General features: G+C 43.0%; 1 protein-coding gene across 4 annotated transcripts in view; it reads right to left on the bottom strand.

The window, feature by feature from the left end:
• Positions 1-952: 952 nt before the first annotated feature.
• LOC119162424 (uncharacterized) overlaps positions 953-20,847 on the bottom strand; it is a 32,621-nt gene continuing 12,726 nt past the window's right edge. For 3 of the 4 annotated variants that reach the window (XM_075878909.1, XM_075878908.1, XM_075878906.1), the window contains one exon: positions 16,121-17,376. Coding sequence is in view for 2 of the 4 variants with exons in the window: in XM_075878908.1 (XP_075735023.1) it covers positions 17,338-17,376 (39 nt within the window). In the remaining 2 variants the exon portion in view is untranslated. Of the gene's footprint in view, positions 1,356-2,205; positions 4,068-16,120; positions 17,377-20,847 lie in introns of those variants that run through there. The other variant, XM_075878905.1, reaches the window with a different exon arrangement.

Below are 20,847 nucleotides of genomic sequence, written 5' to 3'. Positions count from 1 at the left end.
CATCAACTAACGCCGAGCAGTGCCAGAGCATATGGCCTAAATCAAGCAAATCCCCCCCCCCCCCCATTTTGACTGAAACCACCTTTTGAATTTGCCTGAAAATACCAGCCTGAAATTTCACTACCTTCATCTCGCTACCACATTTAAACAAGTTGTCGGATGCAAAGAACACCGATTCCGATTAATAGTAACATTGATACTTCATGACATTTTCAGAGCAACAACGCGATAAAAAATTGGTCTGCCAAAGGTTCATTGGGGTTGAAGGGCAGTGCAGACGAACTGCATACAACAGCAATTGACCTCTTCAAAGTCACACAAATTCAGACTTTTATTTGCGTATACAAGCAGAATATGGACATGCGTGCACTGCAGTGCACAAAGAAATAAAACTAATATGCTAATACATATAATGCCACATACCCTTAAATTCACTAATGCAATAGCAACAATATAATAATAGAACACTGAGACTTTTGCTGAGGTAAAAAATGATAAATCGAAATAGATGAAGCCAAAAGCAGATGTGCAGTCGCTTACAGCTAAGCTTTAAATTACAAGTGAACTCAAGAAGAGTGTCGGAATATATATATATATATATATATATATATATATATATATATATATATATATATATATATATATATATATATATATATATCCAGCGAGTGTCTTTTGTGAATCCAGTGATGAATAGAAATTGGCTTGAGCGGACAAACGTGCGAAAACTTTTATTGCTCCTACGTTTCGGCCGGGGTCCGGCCTTCGTCAGGGAATCAGGAAATCCGGCCTTCGTCAGGGATTCCCTGACGAAGGCCGGACCCCGGCCGAAACGTAGGAGCAATAAAAGTTTTCGAACGTTTGTCCGCTCAAGCCAATTTATATATATATATATATATATATATATATATATATATATATATATATATATACATTGCTGTACAACCTGCATTTTGTAACACTGGAGAAACCACTCAGAATAGAGAATAGTGGTTATAATGTACTTATTGCCCTTGGCTCACTCTTTTCTTCTGCTTTATTCAGCCATAGGGTCGTCCGGCTTAGCGACAGGGCAGCGCTTCACATCGTCGAAGCTCAGGTAACGCCTCACCAAGCGCCAGCAGTCAACATTCAGGTCTTGAATTTGAAAGTTACAGCCGTCGACAGGTGGCGCACACGTCACTGCTTTCTTGACGACGCCGGTCAGTCTCATAAAGTCGTTCATTCCGTCGACGCTCACGAGACGGCTTCGTAGCATCTTGGCCACTTCGTCCACAGCTCGGCCCTCTTTTTCGGCGAGCTCTCTCAAAAGAACTGGCCGCCGCGAAACTTTCTCCAGTGCGTTGGCGGCGTACCTATTTGATATGATAAGGATGATGCAAATAACATTTACTTACAGATAACAGGAACTGTCAGCATGCACCAAGCGTCAAACAAGCGAAAAAATTACACCATCTCCCGCTAAAGAAAACCATTTGTAGATGCGAACCTGCGGGTGCTAATGCTTACACTGGCCGCAACATTGACGCTGGCGCTCATCGCAGAGGAAAGAAACCTCTTGAGAGAAGAGAGAAACCTCCCGGTCAATCACGCAGTGATTGACCAGTGTTTCCTACCAGAACATGTAAATCTCTGCTAATGGGCAATGAGCGACAGTATATATATATATATATATATATATATATATATATATATATATATATATATATATATATATATATATATATATATATATATATATATATATATATATATATATATATATATATATATATATATATATATATATATTACCAGCTATACTGTGCAAGGAGAGGATAGAATATTCTTAAACAAGTTAAAAGAATGCTTTTTAGCACCAGAGGTAACTGTGCCATGGTCGCATACTTTGTAGGCGTTAAAAATACACCCTTTATGTTTACTACGGCCCTCTGACATTGTTCTTGGTAGAGTGCAGTAATGTATCATGACCATGACATACACGATTAGTTTCTTCAACGCTTTGTTTCTAAGGGGCCATCCCATTCGGTGCGTTTCCAATAGAAGTGTAATTTTGTCAATGCATTAAAACACTCACAGGTGGGCGACCTTACCCCCAATTGTTGGTGCCACTCATAGCATCCATCCATACCAACAATAGCACTGCAACACCCACTGCACTGCAAGACACACTTCCCAGTAAAAGAAAACATAAGCAAGACCTACCAATCGAGTGTAGGAGACTGAATGGCGGCACCAGCACGCTTCACCAGGCCAGAGTTCCTTCTGGACACTTCCCTGACTTTGAACCAGCAGCACGTTGTTTCGGCATCCATTTTAGCAGTGTTGGAGAGGGAGACTTCCAAGAGATTGTAGTTCTCGTCGAGTTCCCTGGACAATGGTGAAAGGAAGCCACTGGGGTCCCATTCTGGTCGATACTCTTCATAGAACATTTGCGTAATGGACCTGCTGCGCCCGACAGCACGAGCGAGGTGGCCAGCATACGAGAAGTGGCCGCGTACAATAATCCTGAGATATCTGATGCTGGTGTTCGACGAGAGAGATTCGAAGAGGGGCTCCCAGCATGCTGCGGGTGCATCTCCCGCTGTATTCGATATGAAAAGGATTATTCCTCGTAGCACAGTTTTTTCTTTAATGTACTTGGCCATGCAGTCGAACAACTGTTGATCGCACTCACGTAAATCTATTACGACGGAAGTTAAGTGATTCAATGTGAGTAGTGATTGCAAAGCATCTACTTTCTCTTTCAACGCTCCTTCAATACAGACGCCTGAAAAGGCACGGAAGCGCAAAAGGTCCAGTTCCACTGTTGTGGGCATATAACACCCGAAAGAAATGCGTCCCGGCGAATTTGTCTGCTGTAGAGCTTCAAGAACAGGCAGATACATTTTGTAATCAGGGTAGAACGAGCTAGTAACCTCTAGTGTCTTGAGATGCTTGTTATTGGGTAAAAATGCCAAGAAAGTGATCCAGTTCGTTGGATGCCACAGGGAATACGAAAGCTCGAGTTCTTCCAGTGTGTTGTTTACAACCAGGGCATTCATGCAGCCGTTTAGTGCTGCCTCTGAAATAATGTTAAATTCGTCACGTGAGTCACCGAGAGTGAGATTCTTTAGGCTAATACATTCTGCGAGTATCCTGGTCAAAACATTTACAGTTCTTTCACCGCCACAAACTTTATGAATGTATAGCGTGGAGATATGATAATTGCAAACCAGCGCCTCTTCAAGCAAGGACCCTTCATGATCGAGTTCTTCACCGAAAAGGTACAGTTTTGAGAGCAATTCGTTACTTTTGACGTATGACCAGAAGGGCCCTGGTGGCTCTGCGGTGTCCCATTTCCCCAATATTTCGAGGTACTCCAGTGTCGAGTTTGCGGCAAGGGCATGAATAAATGTCTGTGACAGCTGGTTCTCAGAATGTGCTCGGAAAACGAGTGAAGTAAGGCAGGCGGTGTTTCTCAGCAGAGCCGATATGGCAGCCACAAGAATGTCTGACTTCTGAGACACGTAGACATGCAGTTCTTCTAGATGGACAAGTCTGGACAGGAGTGTCACGATATTTCTTTTCACAGTGTCTCCACAAGGACAATCCACCTTGAGCCTTTTCAGGCGAGAGTATTCAGTCAGTTCAAGCAATATACAGCTGTGAACTGTCATCCAGTTACATCGCAATTTGAGCTTTTCAATGCATCCATGGGTTCGCAGCAGCCATAGAAGAAACTTTTTCGAACGCTGGCAGTCAACGTTTCGAGGAGGAATTCTTTTTGGTTCGTCAGTTGGAAAGCAAACTAAGGACAACAAGCCACCACGCTTTTCCCGAAGCTCCATGCAGATGCCAGAGTAGCTCGTTGCATATGGGGAGGACGTCGTTGATAGGACAGCTTCGATTGTCGTTAAAGGCGGTTGGCTTGTCGAAAGTACATCGCAGTTCCTCTTGGCCACCAAAAAAGCTGGTCATATCGTCGACCTCATCTGCCGAGGCAGCCACAGTCGGTTGCTCATGTTCTGCAGAAAGATCTTGTATTGCCTCCATAGCAGGATCGACAGAGCCAGCCAAGTTTCAACCTGCGCAACGCAAATTAGCGCTATACTGAGAGCCTGCTTATGTTCGCATGTAGGCAACTTGTACTATTTTCAGATGTTCTAAATGCTGATTAAGCAAAAATATAAATAGTATTTCACACTATATACGCATTGCTATGTAGAGCTTAAAAGGGTGTAGGCACCAGTACATTACAATAAAGGGACAACAGCAGAATCTTTTCACGCTTGCTAGAAATATTAGGATGAATTTTTGCAAGGAACAGCTTAGTCGATGTTTATTTAAAAGTCTGGAAAAACAGCCTGGCTAGACTTCAAGGCTTGCCACGATAACTGTAAGTGGAAAGGTCAAGAAACTGCTGCCAAAGGTGTAACGTAGAGGATGCGTATCATTATTACGACAACGGTTTTGAGGAAGTACAGCGGCCGAACTACTGCGGGCACAACCTAACGTTTTCATGAGGTTTTCAGAGCTAGAGCTATACAGGCGAACATAGCTAATATGTCCCCTTTGAAGCCACTGCATTCCTTTATTGCAACAGCTGCTTTGGGGAGTCACCTCAACGCTCGAAGGCAGCTTTTGAACCTCTTGCGCCAGTCCTCACGGGATCATAGAGGGCAGTAGCGAACTGTGAAGTTACTGTAAATGCTACTTTTAGGTTGCATAGTTGCGCCTCTCATAGAACTTGCCGTTCGCGCCCCCATTCGCCAAGCGTGATCACATGCGCAATGAATTTCAGGGAAAGACAACTTCACGGCCGCGCGGGTGCTGGCGACTGCTGCGTCACCACCACTGCTACATAGAGAAATATACTATATAAAGAGTAGCCACTGGAGCCTTTTCGTGACCGAGCAAGGAAAGTTCCAATCAACAGCTAAATAATGTACATATGCTCGCTTCTACTCCTTTGTCAAGACATGTAATAGCCACCTCAGAAGGGCAACAAAAACACAAGTTTGGCATCAAATTTTTGCAAAAAATAAATTTTATTTGTTTGCGCAATTTTTCATATCCGCTCTTCATTGTGTCAAGCTGAGGACGTTTAATGCCTACCTCAAAAATAAAAGTCTGTCCTGATAGTGTTGTCATTCTGCATATGTTTTGCTCAAAGGGTGCACATTCATTTGGTTCAGATGCACTGTACATGTATTCCCCTTGCGGAGGCTTAGGTGTGTAGCCTAGTGGTAAAGACACTCGCTTTCGGAGCATGAGAGTTTGGGTTCAAATCCTAGCATCGGCAAGAAATTTTTGGTATTTTATTTATGCTGAATACATTATTAAGTCTGACCAGCCACTCGTGGCACTGAGAACAGCGCAGTAGCTCAGCCGCGGGGTCCTATGGGTGTGTCCTCTCTTGATGAAAGTACGTTTCTCTATGACCGCTACACTACTCAAGCAGTCCGGCGAGGCAATCCCGCTGAGTGCGAAAGTACTGCTTCGTTGGTGTTGTGATTGTGTTGTCTGTTTTAAGTGAACAGCAGTGTTAGTGGTGTCTGTGCAACACAGCGCCATGAGTGACGTGCGATTATGAAGTGCACTTAAAAATCTGATGGCGATATTTTTGCGACTAGAGTTGATAATAACAAACAGGGTATGTATCCTTTTGCATGCCCTCGTTGACATACATCGCACGGTAAGAAATTATAAGATTGTGCGTGAGTGAATGTTTGAATATTCCCCTTACACATCTATCAAAACAGTATAAATCAATCTGGGCACTGTGCGGCACCACAATTGAAGCCTCACTGAGTGTTCACTTTAAGCCACAGCTATGTAGAGATCTGGGGAAAATTCTCGTTTGCTTGCGTTATTTGCAAAACACGGAAAGATAACGCTAGCAATAGGATTTTCAAGCCACCTTCTACTTAATCGCTTAAATAAGCCAAAAACTACATGAAACGAGTGATATACGGAACCTTATTTGTTGAGAATCGTGCACAAGATTCTCAACAAATTAGGTTAAGGCTTTTTTGTTTGCTATTCAAAACAAAAATATCTTCCTATTGAGACTGTTACCAAACAAGCTATAGCACCAGTATCTAAGGCCATTAATTATTAGAGTTCTATTTTTTTTTCTTCGAAGTGAAAGCAAGTGGGTCTGCGACAGGTTATATGAACGAGCAAGAAAACGCAGAGTCGTTGGGCTGTGTCGGCTCCAACATTAAGAAGAGATGGCTTTCCTGCATGACATGGACTTCTTAGCGGGCAAGATGGCAAACCGTTGCGGAACTCTGCTACCTAAAGGTAGCGTTTACAGGAACTCTAGTGAGATTTAGTGAGCTGGCATGGCTGGGCGGAACCAACGAGCGACAACGTCGCCTCAAAGGCCCCAAATATATCGATGACGCCTACCCCTGCTTAAAAACATACGGAGCTGGTCTATTCGTAACTTTCAGCTACAGTGGCATCCCCGCCATTCGGCAACAAATGAAAGCCATGATGCGGTGATAGAACGAAAACATGCCTCGCGGCAATATGCAAGCCGAGCTTCGTCGTCATTTTTTCCCACAACTGCTTGCGCGTACGGGAACTGAAGTACAATAGATTTTGTTGGAGCAAAGTTGTGAAACCTTTCAGCTTTCATAATGGGCAATTAATAAAAGAGCCATCACGTGTGCTGCGAACTGTAATGCTCAAATTGCAATGTGGAACGCTTCATAGACGTTCTTGGTTTTTCAGCTGGTGATGAAAAATACAATGGGCTATAATAGTGAGCATAGTGAAGCTTGTCACAATAACATTGTGCTTACCAGCATAAACTTGAAATTGGCTGACTTCTGGGCAGCGACAGAACTGCTTGGATTTTATTTACCAAGACCATGATAAGATGAGGCAAGCTGTAGTGAGGGCTTCTGGATTCATTTTGACCGCTTATAGTTCCTTAAAGGGCCACTCACCAGGTTTGACAAATTTTGAGCTGACAAGCGCAATGCATAGACGAGGCGTTCATTAACACGTCTCCCAAAATTTGCATTGCTACGCGCTGCGGAAATGGTTCAAATTCCAAGATGAACGCTGCTCTTTCTTCCCTCTGCCGGCGCACGCCTAGAAAAAGAGGGCATGACGGTGGCGTATGAATAGTCCTACGTACATGGCAATGCAGTGACGTTGGTCCTCTACACAGACGACTCTGCTCTGACATTGCAGACAGTGGCACGTGATATGGCGAAAATTATTTAACACGGCATGCATAGTTTATGTTTTTGTTCCTTGAAAAGATCAATAAAGCTCTAGATAAATAATGAGACACAATAAGAGAATGTGATAGTCTTTTTTCCCTTTTTCTCCCACGAACTGCAACGAGATGTGGGGCTAATGTGTCGGTGTTTCGCATGCGTTCGTTTCCCCGCGGTCAGCGCATGGAGCAGACGACCGCCGTGGAACGCTCCTACGCGTTCGCTTACTCATTGTGTTCATATATTTTACCGCGTCTAAGCCAGCGTTTCCAAACGTTCCCGCAGAAACAAGCACAAGACCACAAAATAACGCTGGTCAACAAAGCAACGCCGCTCGTGTGCTCGGGGTTGGACTTGTTTGGGCACGTCATGCGCACGTCACCTCTTGGTCAGATGCTGGCGAAAGTGGGGAAGATATTTGGCTTGCGAAGGCTACGTAGAGGAGTGGCAAGGGTTTCGAGCTCGCCTCCTCTCATCTTCTTTTCGTGCCGCTCCAAAAAACCTGTTTTCTCTACTCGTCATGAACGGATTCGAAACATTTTTGTGGCATAATATTCCTCATAAGACCCCGAACAACTTCCACTGTCTAACAAAAATTTGGTATGGAGCCTGGTGAGTGGCCCTTTAAAGTGCTCCTAAATAGCCATAATTCAAGCACAAATACTTCAATACAAAACACCCACGTTTATACGCTGCATACTTTACGAGGTTATGCTTCACGATGCCCTCTGGCTGACTGAGTGCAGCGCGCAGACTGTATACGAACCTGGCAATGCAGTTTACGATATGTGACCGCAGCGCCAGAACACAACCTAGTAATTAGACACAGCAAAGTCAGACACGCCATATTTCTCTTTTTAGGTGGGGTTCATGGGTATTATTGACGCACATAAGAAACGTTCCTTAGAAATTTGCTCAAAAGAAAGACACTTGAGCGCGTCGATGTGTCAGCGAGCGTTTCCGTTATAGCAATGGCCTACACACCAAACAAGCATTCGTTAATAGAAAAATTACATCCTAGAACAAAACCATAAGAAGCTAAAGAGATCGCTGTTGCACTACTGCTCGAAAATTTTGATGCTACCTATAGTCTAAGTGATTAAAAAAAATGCCGCCCCCCCCTTCCCTAGGGGGGAACTTGAGTATATGCGTCCCAGAGTGCGAGGGGGGTATCACGTGATGTTGCATAACTTGGTATGGTTTGGGAATGCTTAATTGTTATTTCATAATTAATTATTCTCATTTATTGAATGAAGGAGAAGCGCTGCTTTCAATGAGTGGTGGGATGCTGATGTGCGACTCAGTGCCCACATATACGGGGTGTTTACGGTGAACGGTTGTGCAGCTCGAGCAGTCGATTTTACTAGCAGACGCTGCCTGCGTCGACCTTGTCAGGTGAGAAAAAAAAGCGGGGGTAAACAGTTGGCACGAGACGCGAGCACGCAGACCATACGCGAGGCGCGAGCATGCGCAGTGGGGGTGTAGACAGCGATGCACGAAGCATGACATCATGCGAATAAGAAATGCTCCGCATTTAAAACTGCATTGTTAAACTATTAAAAGGGCTGAGTTCATCCTTGCACACTCCACATGCTGACCCTGGACCCTCTTTCTCCCGCAGCGACGCGCACGTCTGGGTGCACCCGCGCGTTCAGGATACCCTGGCAATAAGGCGGCCAATCCTTTATCACGAGGGTTGGGAAACTGGACACAGGCGGATATCAGGGCGGCTTTCTCGAAGAAGAAAGCCGCTCTGATATTTGCCTCTATCGCACCCTCTGGTCAGAGTCGGGTACCTATCCCAAAATGTCTCCTGCTTCTGGAGCCTAAATACATCGAAGTCTCTCACTCCGCATGTCATAAAGCATATCTGGTAAATGTGCAACAGGTGCGGACCACGAGATAAAGTTGACGTAAGGTAAATGAAGTTCATAATCAGGCAAACCAGCCCAGACATTGATGGCCACTTAGAAAGTCTATCTTCAATAAAGAATGGAACAGAAAAGTATCAGCCCTTAAAATTGAAGTTTATCGAATGAATTCGAATTGCCGGAAATTTCACTGGCGAGTATCTCATTTTCTTCACATTTATCCATGAACGTGGAACTCTAGCAGTAATGCAGTCATCAAAATGCAATCACTATAAGGAATGCTATATTATAATGGTAGCACGGACACGAAATTTGACAACAACATCCAGGTAAGCTTTATTCTCAAATCGCATCAGAAATATGTACAGCCGCTGTCACGTCTGTGTATACATAGTGTTCATGTGATGTCACTTCCGCCGTTGTCGCCCTCTCCCGCCATGCCCGGGTACCTCCCTAGGTACCTACAGCAGTTCGTGTGCTGCAGTGCCGTTTGTTGGGAGCTCGTCATCTGTTGCTGTGTACGATGTTGAAAGGGAAGCATGGTGGGTTTTTTTTTGTCGTACTTTAAAGAGCTCATCAGATCAGGAAGGCCTCGTTTGTTCACTTGATACAAGACCAGAAAATCAAGATGTGCGACATGTATACCAGCCATCACGTACACCGGCTGCCGCCACGACCTACGAGGGCCCATTATCTCGCTTTCACTACAAACACTACAAATTGCATGGCCCAAGAACAAGTGAAAGCCCAATGTCTCTCGAGCCGCAACTTTAATGAGCGAAGCACAGCAGCTTCCATCGAAAGCAAGTCACGCAGAGCTAGGCAAGGTTTACAAGAGATATAATATTATATATATTTGCGGCCCATGCCACCAAAGTAATAGCCCCCCCCCCTAGTGTTTTAAACAGTGCTGATGTTGAGCCTCTTTGATTGAAATTTGTGGAAACAGCCAAGGAAAATATTATGCTAGGCCGATTTATGCGAGGCAGATAGAGACTTCACGTGGTGCGTGCAGCGGTAATGCCGGTCATCACTTTTTGTTCGAGTATGTTTCGACACCTTTTTCACCTTGTATTTTACTTTTTTTGTACGCTAATGTGCAGTGCAGTCCCTGAAAATGATGGCGACCGTGTTAGGGAATTGACCAAATTTTTCAAAATCCTGACCCCCCCCCCAACCTGAACCGATCAGCTACACTTCAAAGTGAACTAATATTGTTTCGCATCCATTTTAGGTTTGTTTCAATGCAATACCCGAATTTCCGCGATCGCCATCACGATTTTAACCGCCTCCCTGACACTTCACTACTCGCGAAGCAACCACGGCATGTTGTAATTGAAATACAATGCCGCACAAAAATCTACAAATACTGGGGCTTGCAGCTATCTCCGTACTTGCTCACTCCGCTTCGGAGTGGTGCAGATCAACTGTGATCGAGCTGTCACTGATGACGAAAACCGTCCTTGCGAGATTTGCAGTATGTTGTTCACCAAGAGAAAAACATGCTTCGGTATGTCAGGAAAGTCCATAAAATAGCCCCAGAAGTCAATAAGCGCATGAAATGCGACGTTTGTGGCGTTGGCCTGCCTTCACTGTAAGAGTACGTGAGGCAGCACATCGCAACGAATTAATTCGACGCCGAGTACGTGCAGTGCACGTTCTTCAACGATAAAGATGAGTGACCCATGCTTTAATCGGTTGATTGTTGTTAGGAAAAGCAATTTTAGTACATTATTGTCATCTTTTGTGGTGCGGCTATACAGCAGATGATCGCTTGCACGTGTATTAACTGAGCCAGCTAGGTAATCTTTATGTACTTCTCGCGTGGAAAATAAAAGAATGCACAGAAGGGCTAATTGCCGCTCGCGATCGCACTGGAAGTACTGGGGCTTGCGTCCTTTATTGTTTTTCTAAGATCACATGACTTTCTGGTGTTGGACAGGACGCACGTGCTCTTGTGAGTGGTATCATCGATCTGATGGCGTAATTCAGGCAAATGTTTGAAAGCAGTGATTGAGGCTTGATTGAGCTCTTGTGGTGCACCATACTTCACCAGTGATTTTGTCTCAAGGCAACGAGGAAATAACGTTTTTATGAAGTATTCGTGCGGAGAACAATAGACGGGCTTAAGCAGCCATGTCTCTTTAACGCAATGTAATAATGATCGGTCATTTGAGTCAAATGTTTAACAAGCTCGAGCGCAGTTCGGATTATAGTATGGTGCACTTAATCTTTTTTAACCGATTTGTGGGTTCGGCTGTACTTTCTGCATGTTAACTAGAGATATATTAGCATTATATTTCAAGTCAAATTTCTGCAAAGAACTTATCACATACCTGCCTCTACTAATTAAAAAATGCAGAGAAAATATATCTAATGGACTTATGATGTATTGAAACAGGTGAGCACATCAGACCGGGACAGTGAAAACAACACGCAGAGTGCCTCTTCCAACTAACATTTATTGAAACTAAAACACGCCATATATGTAGTTCTTTCACTAATCACGTGCTAGCATTGAGTGCTTCAGAACATGAGCATGAAAAAAACTTTTCTTTTGTTCCTCACGCTTTTCTTACTCGCCAAAGACTACAGGAGTTAACATGCCCATGGAAACAGGAAAACTGAGAAAAAAATGCTTAAAAGGGCCCTGCAACACTTTTGCAGCTGCCTTTTTAAGACTGGAATGTGTGTAGTAATGTAAGCCCAGATTAATTCAAAAAGAATGATGCAGATTGTTGCACTAAAATCGAAGTTAGTACTCGAAACTCAAGCATACGACGACAAGATGCCTTCCATCTCATATTTCACTCTCACGCTGATGTTAGAGTCAGTTTCTAATTCCTGCGTGGCTATTACAGAGGCAAACCAGAAGACTCACCTCACGTCGGCTTTTGTGCAGCACACGTAGCATCATGTTTTAGTTGTTTTAAAGTTTATTTATTTACCCTCAATGTTAATATACATTACAGAAGGAAGTGGATAGGGAGAAACAGTGATATTACAACACAACACAAGAACAAAAAAAGAGAAGAAGAGGTATACAGTCAGCACGTTTCTGGTCATACAATGTTAGCTATTGCTTTCTTGAAAAGGTTGAAATTTCGAATTGTTGCTGTCAGGTTTGGAAGGCCATTCTATTCCTTTGATATACGTGGCATGAAGGACTGTGAAAAGAAGTTAGTTCTACACAAAAACACACAGACTTTGAAGGCGTGATCCAGACGTTCCGAAATGTGATGAGGATGAATTATGAATTCGTGATGTAAGTAGGCATGATGGCAGAGCTTGTGAAAAAGACATAAGTGGAAAAGTTTGTGCCGTGATGCAAGAAATGGTAGACTAAGGCCTGCTTTCATGAATGATATGCTTGCGGTGTGATTGTAATTACATATATAATAAAACGAGCAGAGTTGTTTTCAACCATTTCTAGTGATTGTATTAAATTGACATAAAAGAGACTCCCTATTGCTGCTTTGATTCTAGTTTTGTGCAAATTAGCGTTTTGTATAGGAGTAATTTTAGAGTGGAAGGGACTTTTGAAAAGTTACAGCATAGGTACCCAAGCATGCAGTTGGCATTGTTAATTACATGGCAGGTCTTTTCAGAAATCAAATTACATGGCAGGTCTTTTCAGGTCAATTACAATGGCAGGTCTTTTCAGAAATGAAACGTGACCAAGCCGGATGACAATCAAATTAACATTGTGATTTTAGCACTAAAAGCTCATGTCATTACTCTTACATAGGTTCATCAATTTAGCGCTAAAAACATGATAACTCAACTCTTCCAAAAGCAAGTTCTTATATAGTGGTCAAGTTTGTAGTGTTATTTTAACATGCTAACGAGCCGTACTTAAAGTACACTCGTATTTCTTGCTTTTAATGGCCTTTTTGAGCCTGATGAAGAGAAGGTAATCTTTGTAATCACAATAACGTGACTAAGCTTCTACAAAGCCCTTGTGATAGAAATGTGGAGCTCACTACTGTAACTTTCTCGAAGCCCATATGACAGCATCGAAGTAAAGCTGACATTCTCCAAAAAAAAGTAATGTGAAGGCAACTTTGGTAAAATGCAAGCTCAGTCTACTTTTAGATGCCCATGAAATGCCTGAAAGCCAATACTTCTGACGCTCAGTTTGACCACCTTGTAAGTATTAAACTGCGACAGGTTTTGGGCTTTCACAGAACACTGGTAAAAGCTGCTTTGTGTACGTAACCCAAGAGCAGTGCCACGTAAGTACAAACATGTGAGTAAAACCATCTGCACTAAACTCTCCACAGATTGGTACTTGCTGCACTGTTAAATGGAATGCCTCCAACAAAGGTAAAAACCAGCTAATATTATGGATATTACCAGCAGTCTTGAATCTGTTGCAAAAGACGTCTCTTCTGAGCCAATCATTTTATGACTACTGACCTACCTTCGTTTTGGAGACTAAAGACATGAATTCACTTCATCAAAAGTAAAATAAACTACCTTATTTATGCGATTTGCGCTAGAATGCTTTGGTTTCCCGAGCAACACAAATTGCACAGACCAGCTCTCTCAACTCAAGACACGTATAGATGAGACTCTGGCCAAGAGCATGTCCAATGTGTTTATCATTATCGTTGTCAGGGCTTGACATGCTTTGTACCAGTACCTTCATTTCGCTATTTTACAGTCCGCTTTAATCGGGTCTGTTGGCAGTGCGGGTCGTAATCCGCATGTCGGCATTTTAATCAAGACCTCTATTACATCATTTTACCGCAAACAATGAGTGACTAGTGCGGCTAAATAGTTTTTAAAAATGCTGCGTGCAGACCACAAGGATACCGCATTGTCATGCCGACGCAAGCTTACCTGGGCGTTCAAGATGGCCTGCACTAGCCGCAGAAGATTACGTTATCGTAGTCTGGAGCACCTCTTTGGTACCCGTCGTATTATGGCGAGAATTTGTTCGGTTTGTCTGGACAAAAGAGAAAGAGTGTAGTCCCCTCTTCCATTAACTTGAGAGGAAGTGGTCGGGCTGGAGTATGGGTGCCTTGCACCTGTGAGTGGGGGCTGAGGCCACCTGGCTTATAAATTTGGTAGGAAAGCGACGAACTCAAACCGTGAGACTAACTCAGTGAAAAGGGAGTGCGTGCGCTCCTCTGATGCCTGTATGGTGGTTATGTCCTGCCGAAGCGCTAGAGATTTCTGCCTCGCGCTCTCTATTGCTGCTTGAATTGTAGCATTCGTATGCTCTATTGCTGACTCCAGCTGCACATGCAACACGCTTCCATGTCACAACGTAGCTGTGCCATTTCGGAGAAAGGGTTAGAATTGGTATTCAGGAGTGGAGGGGGGCAGGACGTGCTTTTGGATGAAGGTTTAGGGCTATTTAGCTGTCCAGGACCCTGCCCCCAACTTACCGCCCGAGATGACGCCTAGGCTTTGCTGGTCTCCGAAGCCTGTGTTTGCTGATGCTCCGTGATAGCGGTTGTAGTTGCCGGCTTGCCTAACAGTGCCGCCTTCTTGTAGGGTGACATGGATGCCTGTGATGCAGGGATAGAAAGATGCTTCGCCTGGATGCTTGGTGAAGTTGACCGAGATCGGGATCGGGACTTTGATTTCGTCTGTGCCTTGGAGCGAGATGTAGACCGCACCTTCGAACGGGATCGCCCACTCTTCGTCAGCGGTGTTGACTGATTTGATTGATATGTGGGGTTTGACGTCCCAAAACCATCATATGATTATGAGAGACGCCGTAGTGAAGGGCTCCGAAAATTTCGACTACCTGGGGTTCTTTAACGTGCGCCCAAATCTGAGCACAAGGGCTTACGTTTCCGCCTCCATCAGAAAATGCAGCCGGAATTTGATCCCGCGACCGGCGGGTCAGATGCCGAGTTCCTTAGCCACTAGACCACTGCGGCAGGGCTCGTCAGCGGTGTTGCAGACGCATCAGTTGTCGATGATGGTGAAGGAGCTTCATCGGTAGATTTCATCGATTGTCGTTGTTCCTTTTGGATGGCTTTTTGAGCCCAGGACCTGTTGAAAGGTTGTCGCTGGCATCGCGGGCACTGTGGATCAGTTGTGGCATGATCCCTTTCACAGGATTTGAACCGTGGAGAGCACCGGTGCAATAGCTTTGGATTATCAACGATGCACTGCTCACAAACGGTGACAGCAAGAGTGGGGCAATGGTCAGTTTGGTGTCGCAATTTGAGGCACGTTTTGCAGACCTAATGTATGGGGCGGTGGGGGTAGCCGCGTAGCATTGCTCCAAGGAAGCAGAAGCAGCGAGACACACACTCTTAATCTAGATCCATATAAGATCCACTTAGTAGCTGGAAAGTTTTTGCAAAAAAGTTCTACTTATGTATATAGAACCCCGTTCCACATACTTTTAAAAAAATAGATGGAACAGTGCACCACCTATATTTACTAAATAATTTTGTGGGTCATTGTTCCACTTAAGAATATATAAAACCTTGTTCCAAATAAAGTGCTGTTCGAGTTGCTGGAACGGTGATCCGCATAAGAATATATGGAACCTTGTTCCAATTAAAAGTGCTGTTTCAGTTACTGGAACAGTGACACACATAATATATGGAACCTTGTTCCAATAAACACGCTGTTTTAGTTACGGGAACGGTGATCCAGATAAAATAGTGATTGATATATTCGGTACGACTTTTCAGGTACCTTCAGACCTCCTTTTTATATAAAGCAGTGTTCTAATCGAGAGTTAGGAAGCTGTCTATGGTTCACACTTTTGTAATATTTTTGCTTTCCCCTGACAGTAAAACACAGATCATATGCCAAGCTGGCTTGGCATGTAGCCTGCGGTGATATCAAATCGGAAAGTAGAAATTTTAGCAGCAGTGTAGTCCCAGACTGTTCTCAACAGTCCCCTAATAGAGCACAGTTCTATACAAAAGTAGGTTTGAAGTACCTTGAATGGCAGAGTGGCGACCTTGACATTGCCTGCCGAATCCTGTTCTACCCTTTAGCTGCATATGAAAGAAACGAAGTACATGAATGAAAGAAGTTTTATAACACTGCTTTTCAAAACAAGAAAATTTTATTGAGTGAGAGTATTGTCTGTGTTGACGATATGTTTGTTCCAAAGTTCATGGCAAATGACTCATCAAAAGTGAACAAATACCAAAAACAAAAGAGACTAGTGTTAAGTGGCAGTTACTTATACACCCTTATATTAAAAAGTTGCTTATAAAATGGCCCAGAAAATGGGTGTAGCACATGCAAATAAGCTTGCACATCTGCTATGGAAAAACAGCACATTTAATATTTTTATAAATACCGGCTTATCACAGAAATAAAGTAAATCAAATGCACAAGTACCCATTTCCTATTTACTGAGTTCACACATATCCATTAAAAACAATTCAGTACTCTAAGAATTTTACAAAAAAGGCATAACAGGCTTGACAGTTCTGAATTAAGAAAAAAAATGCAGTTAACGAGTTATTAAAAGGAATAAAGTGCAAGAGAATATAAAGAATGACTCCATTTCACACGAAAGCTTGTCAGAAGCATGTGGCAAATAACAAAACAAAAACATGAACATCAAACACAATACAGTTGGCAGATCACAGTTGCACATATTATGCAAAGTTAATCGTAACCAACACACTTTAGTAGCCCCTGAAAAAGCCTTTTACTCCAGGTGGGTTACTTGACCCACAGTTGTGTAGTTCAACATAATTTATCCTAAACACTACAATGAAAGCTAGTCTATATATTAATCAAACATAGTGCGACATTTATATCTGGAACAAAGTTACACATTTTAAAAGGTCAACAAGTAAACAGCAAAATAAATAAAAGACTACAAACTAAATGAGAAATCTTTGAATAACCAAATGCAGCCTTGAAAAATACAAGTGATATCTTGAAAAAAAAAAAAAACGGCTTTGAAACGTACGCCTCGCACTTTGGCTGGTCATGAAAAATTATAAAAGAAGGCACAAGTTCTGTGCTCCAGCTGAACATTCAGTAATTTATTATTAGGCCTGACCTTTTTAGGCTTTTCAACACTGACTAACTTTAACATAATAAGGTCAAATAACAAATGGCTCACTCTTTAAAAAAATTGTTTGTACAAGCCCCCAAAACTGCCAAAAAGCATAGAGGTATGGTAGGTCTAAAATAAAACACAGTCGACAGGAAGATGACTGCCTTTCCAGGTGACAATGCAGGTGGTAATGCCACAATGTTAATGTTTTACTTGCAGGAGATCTTGAAGTTGCCATTCTCTCTCAAAATGCCTGGTGGAGATTCTTGCCATGTTTTAGTGTCTTTAAGGAAAAGAGAAGCAGGAAATTTTAACTAAGCAATGGCTTTAAATTGTGGTGTCCGTGGAGATATTCTTTTTACAAGACTGATCAATTTCACTATGATTCCTTGGTTTCCTTTCTGTAAAGCAGCATATGATGCGAGGGAACACAAGAATTTTATGAGCATGGGACATCAACATTTACTCAGTGTGAATAGAATCGCTGCGTTATTCTTTCAAAAAGCTATATGCTTTTCTGGTTGAAGGACCTGAACATCAATCAGCCTTTCACGTCTAGAGGGATTTTCAGTTACCACACAACACATTTATCTTTGTACACTTTCGTACTTCAAACACCTTTCCAGAACAAATAAATGTGTGCCTTAAACCTGTATGTGCTTTCCAGTTTTAGGATGCTTAACACATATTACAGATAAACGTTACTACAAAACTCTGGTTCAAAATCTACCTTTCCATACTTTTCTTGGTACTTCGTGCGCATACCTACAGCCCTCATACATTTATTTTTTTTATTTACAGGATTTCTGCTGGCTTCAAAGTGAAGCCATAAGCAGGAGTGGGTAGCATATAATTATAGCACACTGAACATTTTCACAATATATTACGCACAGAGAATGCCGCGGACACACAGGTTTTGCCGCGGCAAAAAGAAAAATATACAGTGCATGACATGCAATTGCGCATAGCATAATACCTATATAAATGCGTACTAACATCACTTGTGTACTAACAATGCAACGTCACAAAACAAAGAGTACCAATATGGCAGGAAGACAAGCTATAAGTTTTTTAGCTCCGTAAGAATGACGCCACTGTCGCCGCCTCCACAATCCCACAAGGGAGGCGATTCCATTCGCGTACAGTTCGTGGGGAAAAGGCCCATGTGCGAGTTCGTTCTGCGAGAAAATTACTGTAATTTTTTTTAGTGATCCACCCGCGTGGGTCGTCCCACGACTTTTTCTATATACGCACTTGAATCAATGCCAAGCTTATCGTGACAAAGCAGGTACATATATTTTAGTCTTTTGCCATATCGCCAATAAAGCTTCCAAGTTCACTGTCTGAAGCAAAGCAGTGAGTGACGTAACGCGATTGTATGAGCGAAAAATAAATTGAGCAGATTTTTATTGTAGGTTTTCTAGTTTATCAATATTTTTCTTTGTGTATGGGTCCCAGACCACGCAGGCATATTCCAAAAGGGGACAAATGTAGGTTTTATATGCTAATAGTTTTATTTCTTGCGTTGACTGTCGTAACAATCTTCAATATATCCAAGCTTTTTCATGGCTTTCTTTTCTAGAAAAGTGATATGTTCATTCCACCGGAGGTCTGAAGTGATTATTAAATCTAAGTATTTATAACGATTTACAGTACTAATACAGCGATCATTTATTGAATAATGGAAAGTAAGTGGTGCCTTTTTTCTTGAAATTGTCATTGAGACGGTTTTTGTAGTATTAATGTTCATCTGCCATTTTTCACACCAAATATGTAGTTTGTACAGGGCACTACCTAATAATGTCTGGTCGGCAGGTGTGCTTACTTCCTGATAAAGGATGCAATCGTCCACGAACAGTTTGATTTTGACAGGTATATCGTTTACAATATCATTTATACAAACTAAAAAGAATAGTGGCCCAAGAACCGACCCTTGGGGAATGCCTGATCGCACGGGCTCCAGGCGTGAACACGAGCCGCCAACTGATACGCATTGACTCTTAGACGGTAAGTATCACTCTATCCATGAGAGAAGCGAGTTATTTTGTAATATGGGTTTGAATTTTAACAAAAGCTTATGGTGCGAGACACGATCAAAGGCCTTCTGGAAGTCCAAAAAAATTATATCGATTTCACTCTGTTTATCTAAGGCTGAAGAAAACTCGTGTATTGTCTCAATAAGTTGGGTAACCGTCGACATTCCTTTACAGAAACCATGTTGTCGACAATAAATCAATTTATTTTGTTGCAGAAGGTTTGACAAGTGCATAAAAATAATATGTTCTAGCAATTTCAAGCAGGTACACAGTAAAGATATTGGTCTGTATGACGTAATTAGTGAAGGATTTTCCGCCTTAGGGATCGAAACAACCTTTGCGCCCTTCTAATCTCTCGGGAGGTCTGCAGTGGACAACGTTTTTTTAATATAATAAATAAATACCTTGAGCACCATTCTGCATACCTTACTAGAAATGCGTTCGGTATGCAATCAATTCCTGGTGATTTCTTTATATTGATTTTAAGCAGCAGTGAGACACCCTCTTCAGTTATCAATAAGTCAGAAATTTTAGGTACGTCCTGAGAAATCGCAAAATTTGGTTGTTTTCTATCCTCGTTTGTGTAGACTGAACAGAAGAACTTGTTAAACGATGACGCAAGGAGTGATTCATCAGTTACCAATTCTCCACAAATGAGGATTTTACCGTATTTACTCGATTCTACCGCGCCCTCGATCGTAACGCGCACCCGATTTCCACCGCGAAAAAAAAAAAAAAAAACGTAAGACATCGATTGCAACGCGCACCCATTTTTCTCGCTGGCCCGCACGATCACACCACTCGAAAAAACGACTCCTTTCGGGAGCGTCTCCCATTTAAATATGAGGTACGGGCGAAGCTTGTGCCCATCTGACGTGTAACAGAGCATTGCCGTCACTGTAGTTTTACCGTGGACCGATGTCAGCACGCGAACTTGCTTCGCCCCCTTCTTCTCGACGGTTGTGGTGCCAGGCATGTCGAAGTAAACAGGCATCTGATCGGCATTCCCGATTTGCCCAAGCAGGTAGCCGTTGTTGCGCCGCAAGTTTAGGACGAACCTCTGAAAACTGTGAAGCTTTTCGTTGTACTCCTCCGCAAAACTTTTCGCATATGCATGTTCCCCTTCGGAGGGAAAAGCCTTTCCTCTTCATAATGTTAGTTAGCCAGCACCTGCTTGCTTTAAACTGGCTCCGCATTAGACCTTTTTCGAAGACTAATTGCATAGCCCGCACTTGAGCAGTTCTGTCGTCACGGGCCGCTGTGCCACTCGCTGCTCAAGCACATACTCGCCGAGCAGCTCTTTAATTTGCGGAAACCGACCCTGCTGTGGTCCACTGAAGCCTTTGCGTGAAGCTTTGCTGTCAACAATATTCTGCTTTTGTTTCCGCCGGTCCCGCACGCACGTTTCGGGAACTCCGAACGACCGCGATGCAGCCCGATTTCCGTCCGTTTCTGCACACGCGATGACTTTTCTTTTAAAAGCGGCACTGTGGTGCACTCGAGTTTTTGGAGTCGGCCCTTCCACGCCGTCGATGCTAATGCACTACTAGATGACGAACTCCTCAGCACAGGTACGAAGTGCCGCACATGGGAAACACATACGGTAGGCAGAAATGGCCGACGCGCCATGCCGATGCACGTAGGGGGCGGCCATTTTGGATTTGCCGATGGCAATAGATTGACCGTAATTTTTTTGTTCGTACTCGATTCTAACGCGC

Source organism: Rhipicephalus microplus, chromosome X (genome assembly GCF_043290135.1).
Source record: "Rhipicephalus microplus isolate Deutch F79 chromosome X, USDA_Rmic, whole genome shotgun sequence".
In the NCBI taxonomy this organism is placed as follows: Eukaryota; Metazoa; Arthropoda; class Arachnida; order Ixodida; family Ixodidae; genus Rhipicephalus; species Rhipicephalus microplus.
Note: the sequence above shows the minus strand (reverse complement) of the source record. Positions and strands in the feature narration are given on the sequence as shown.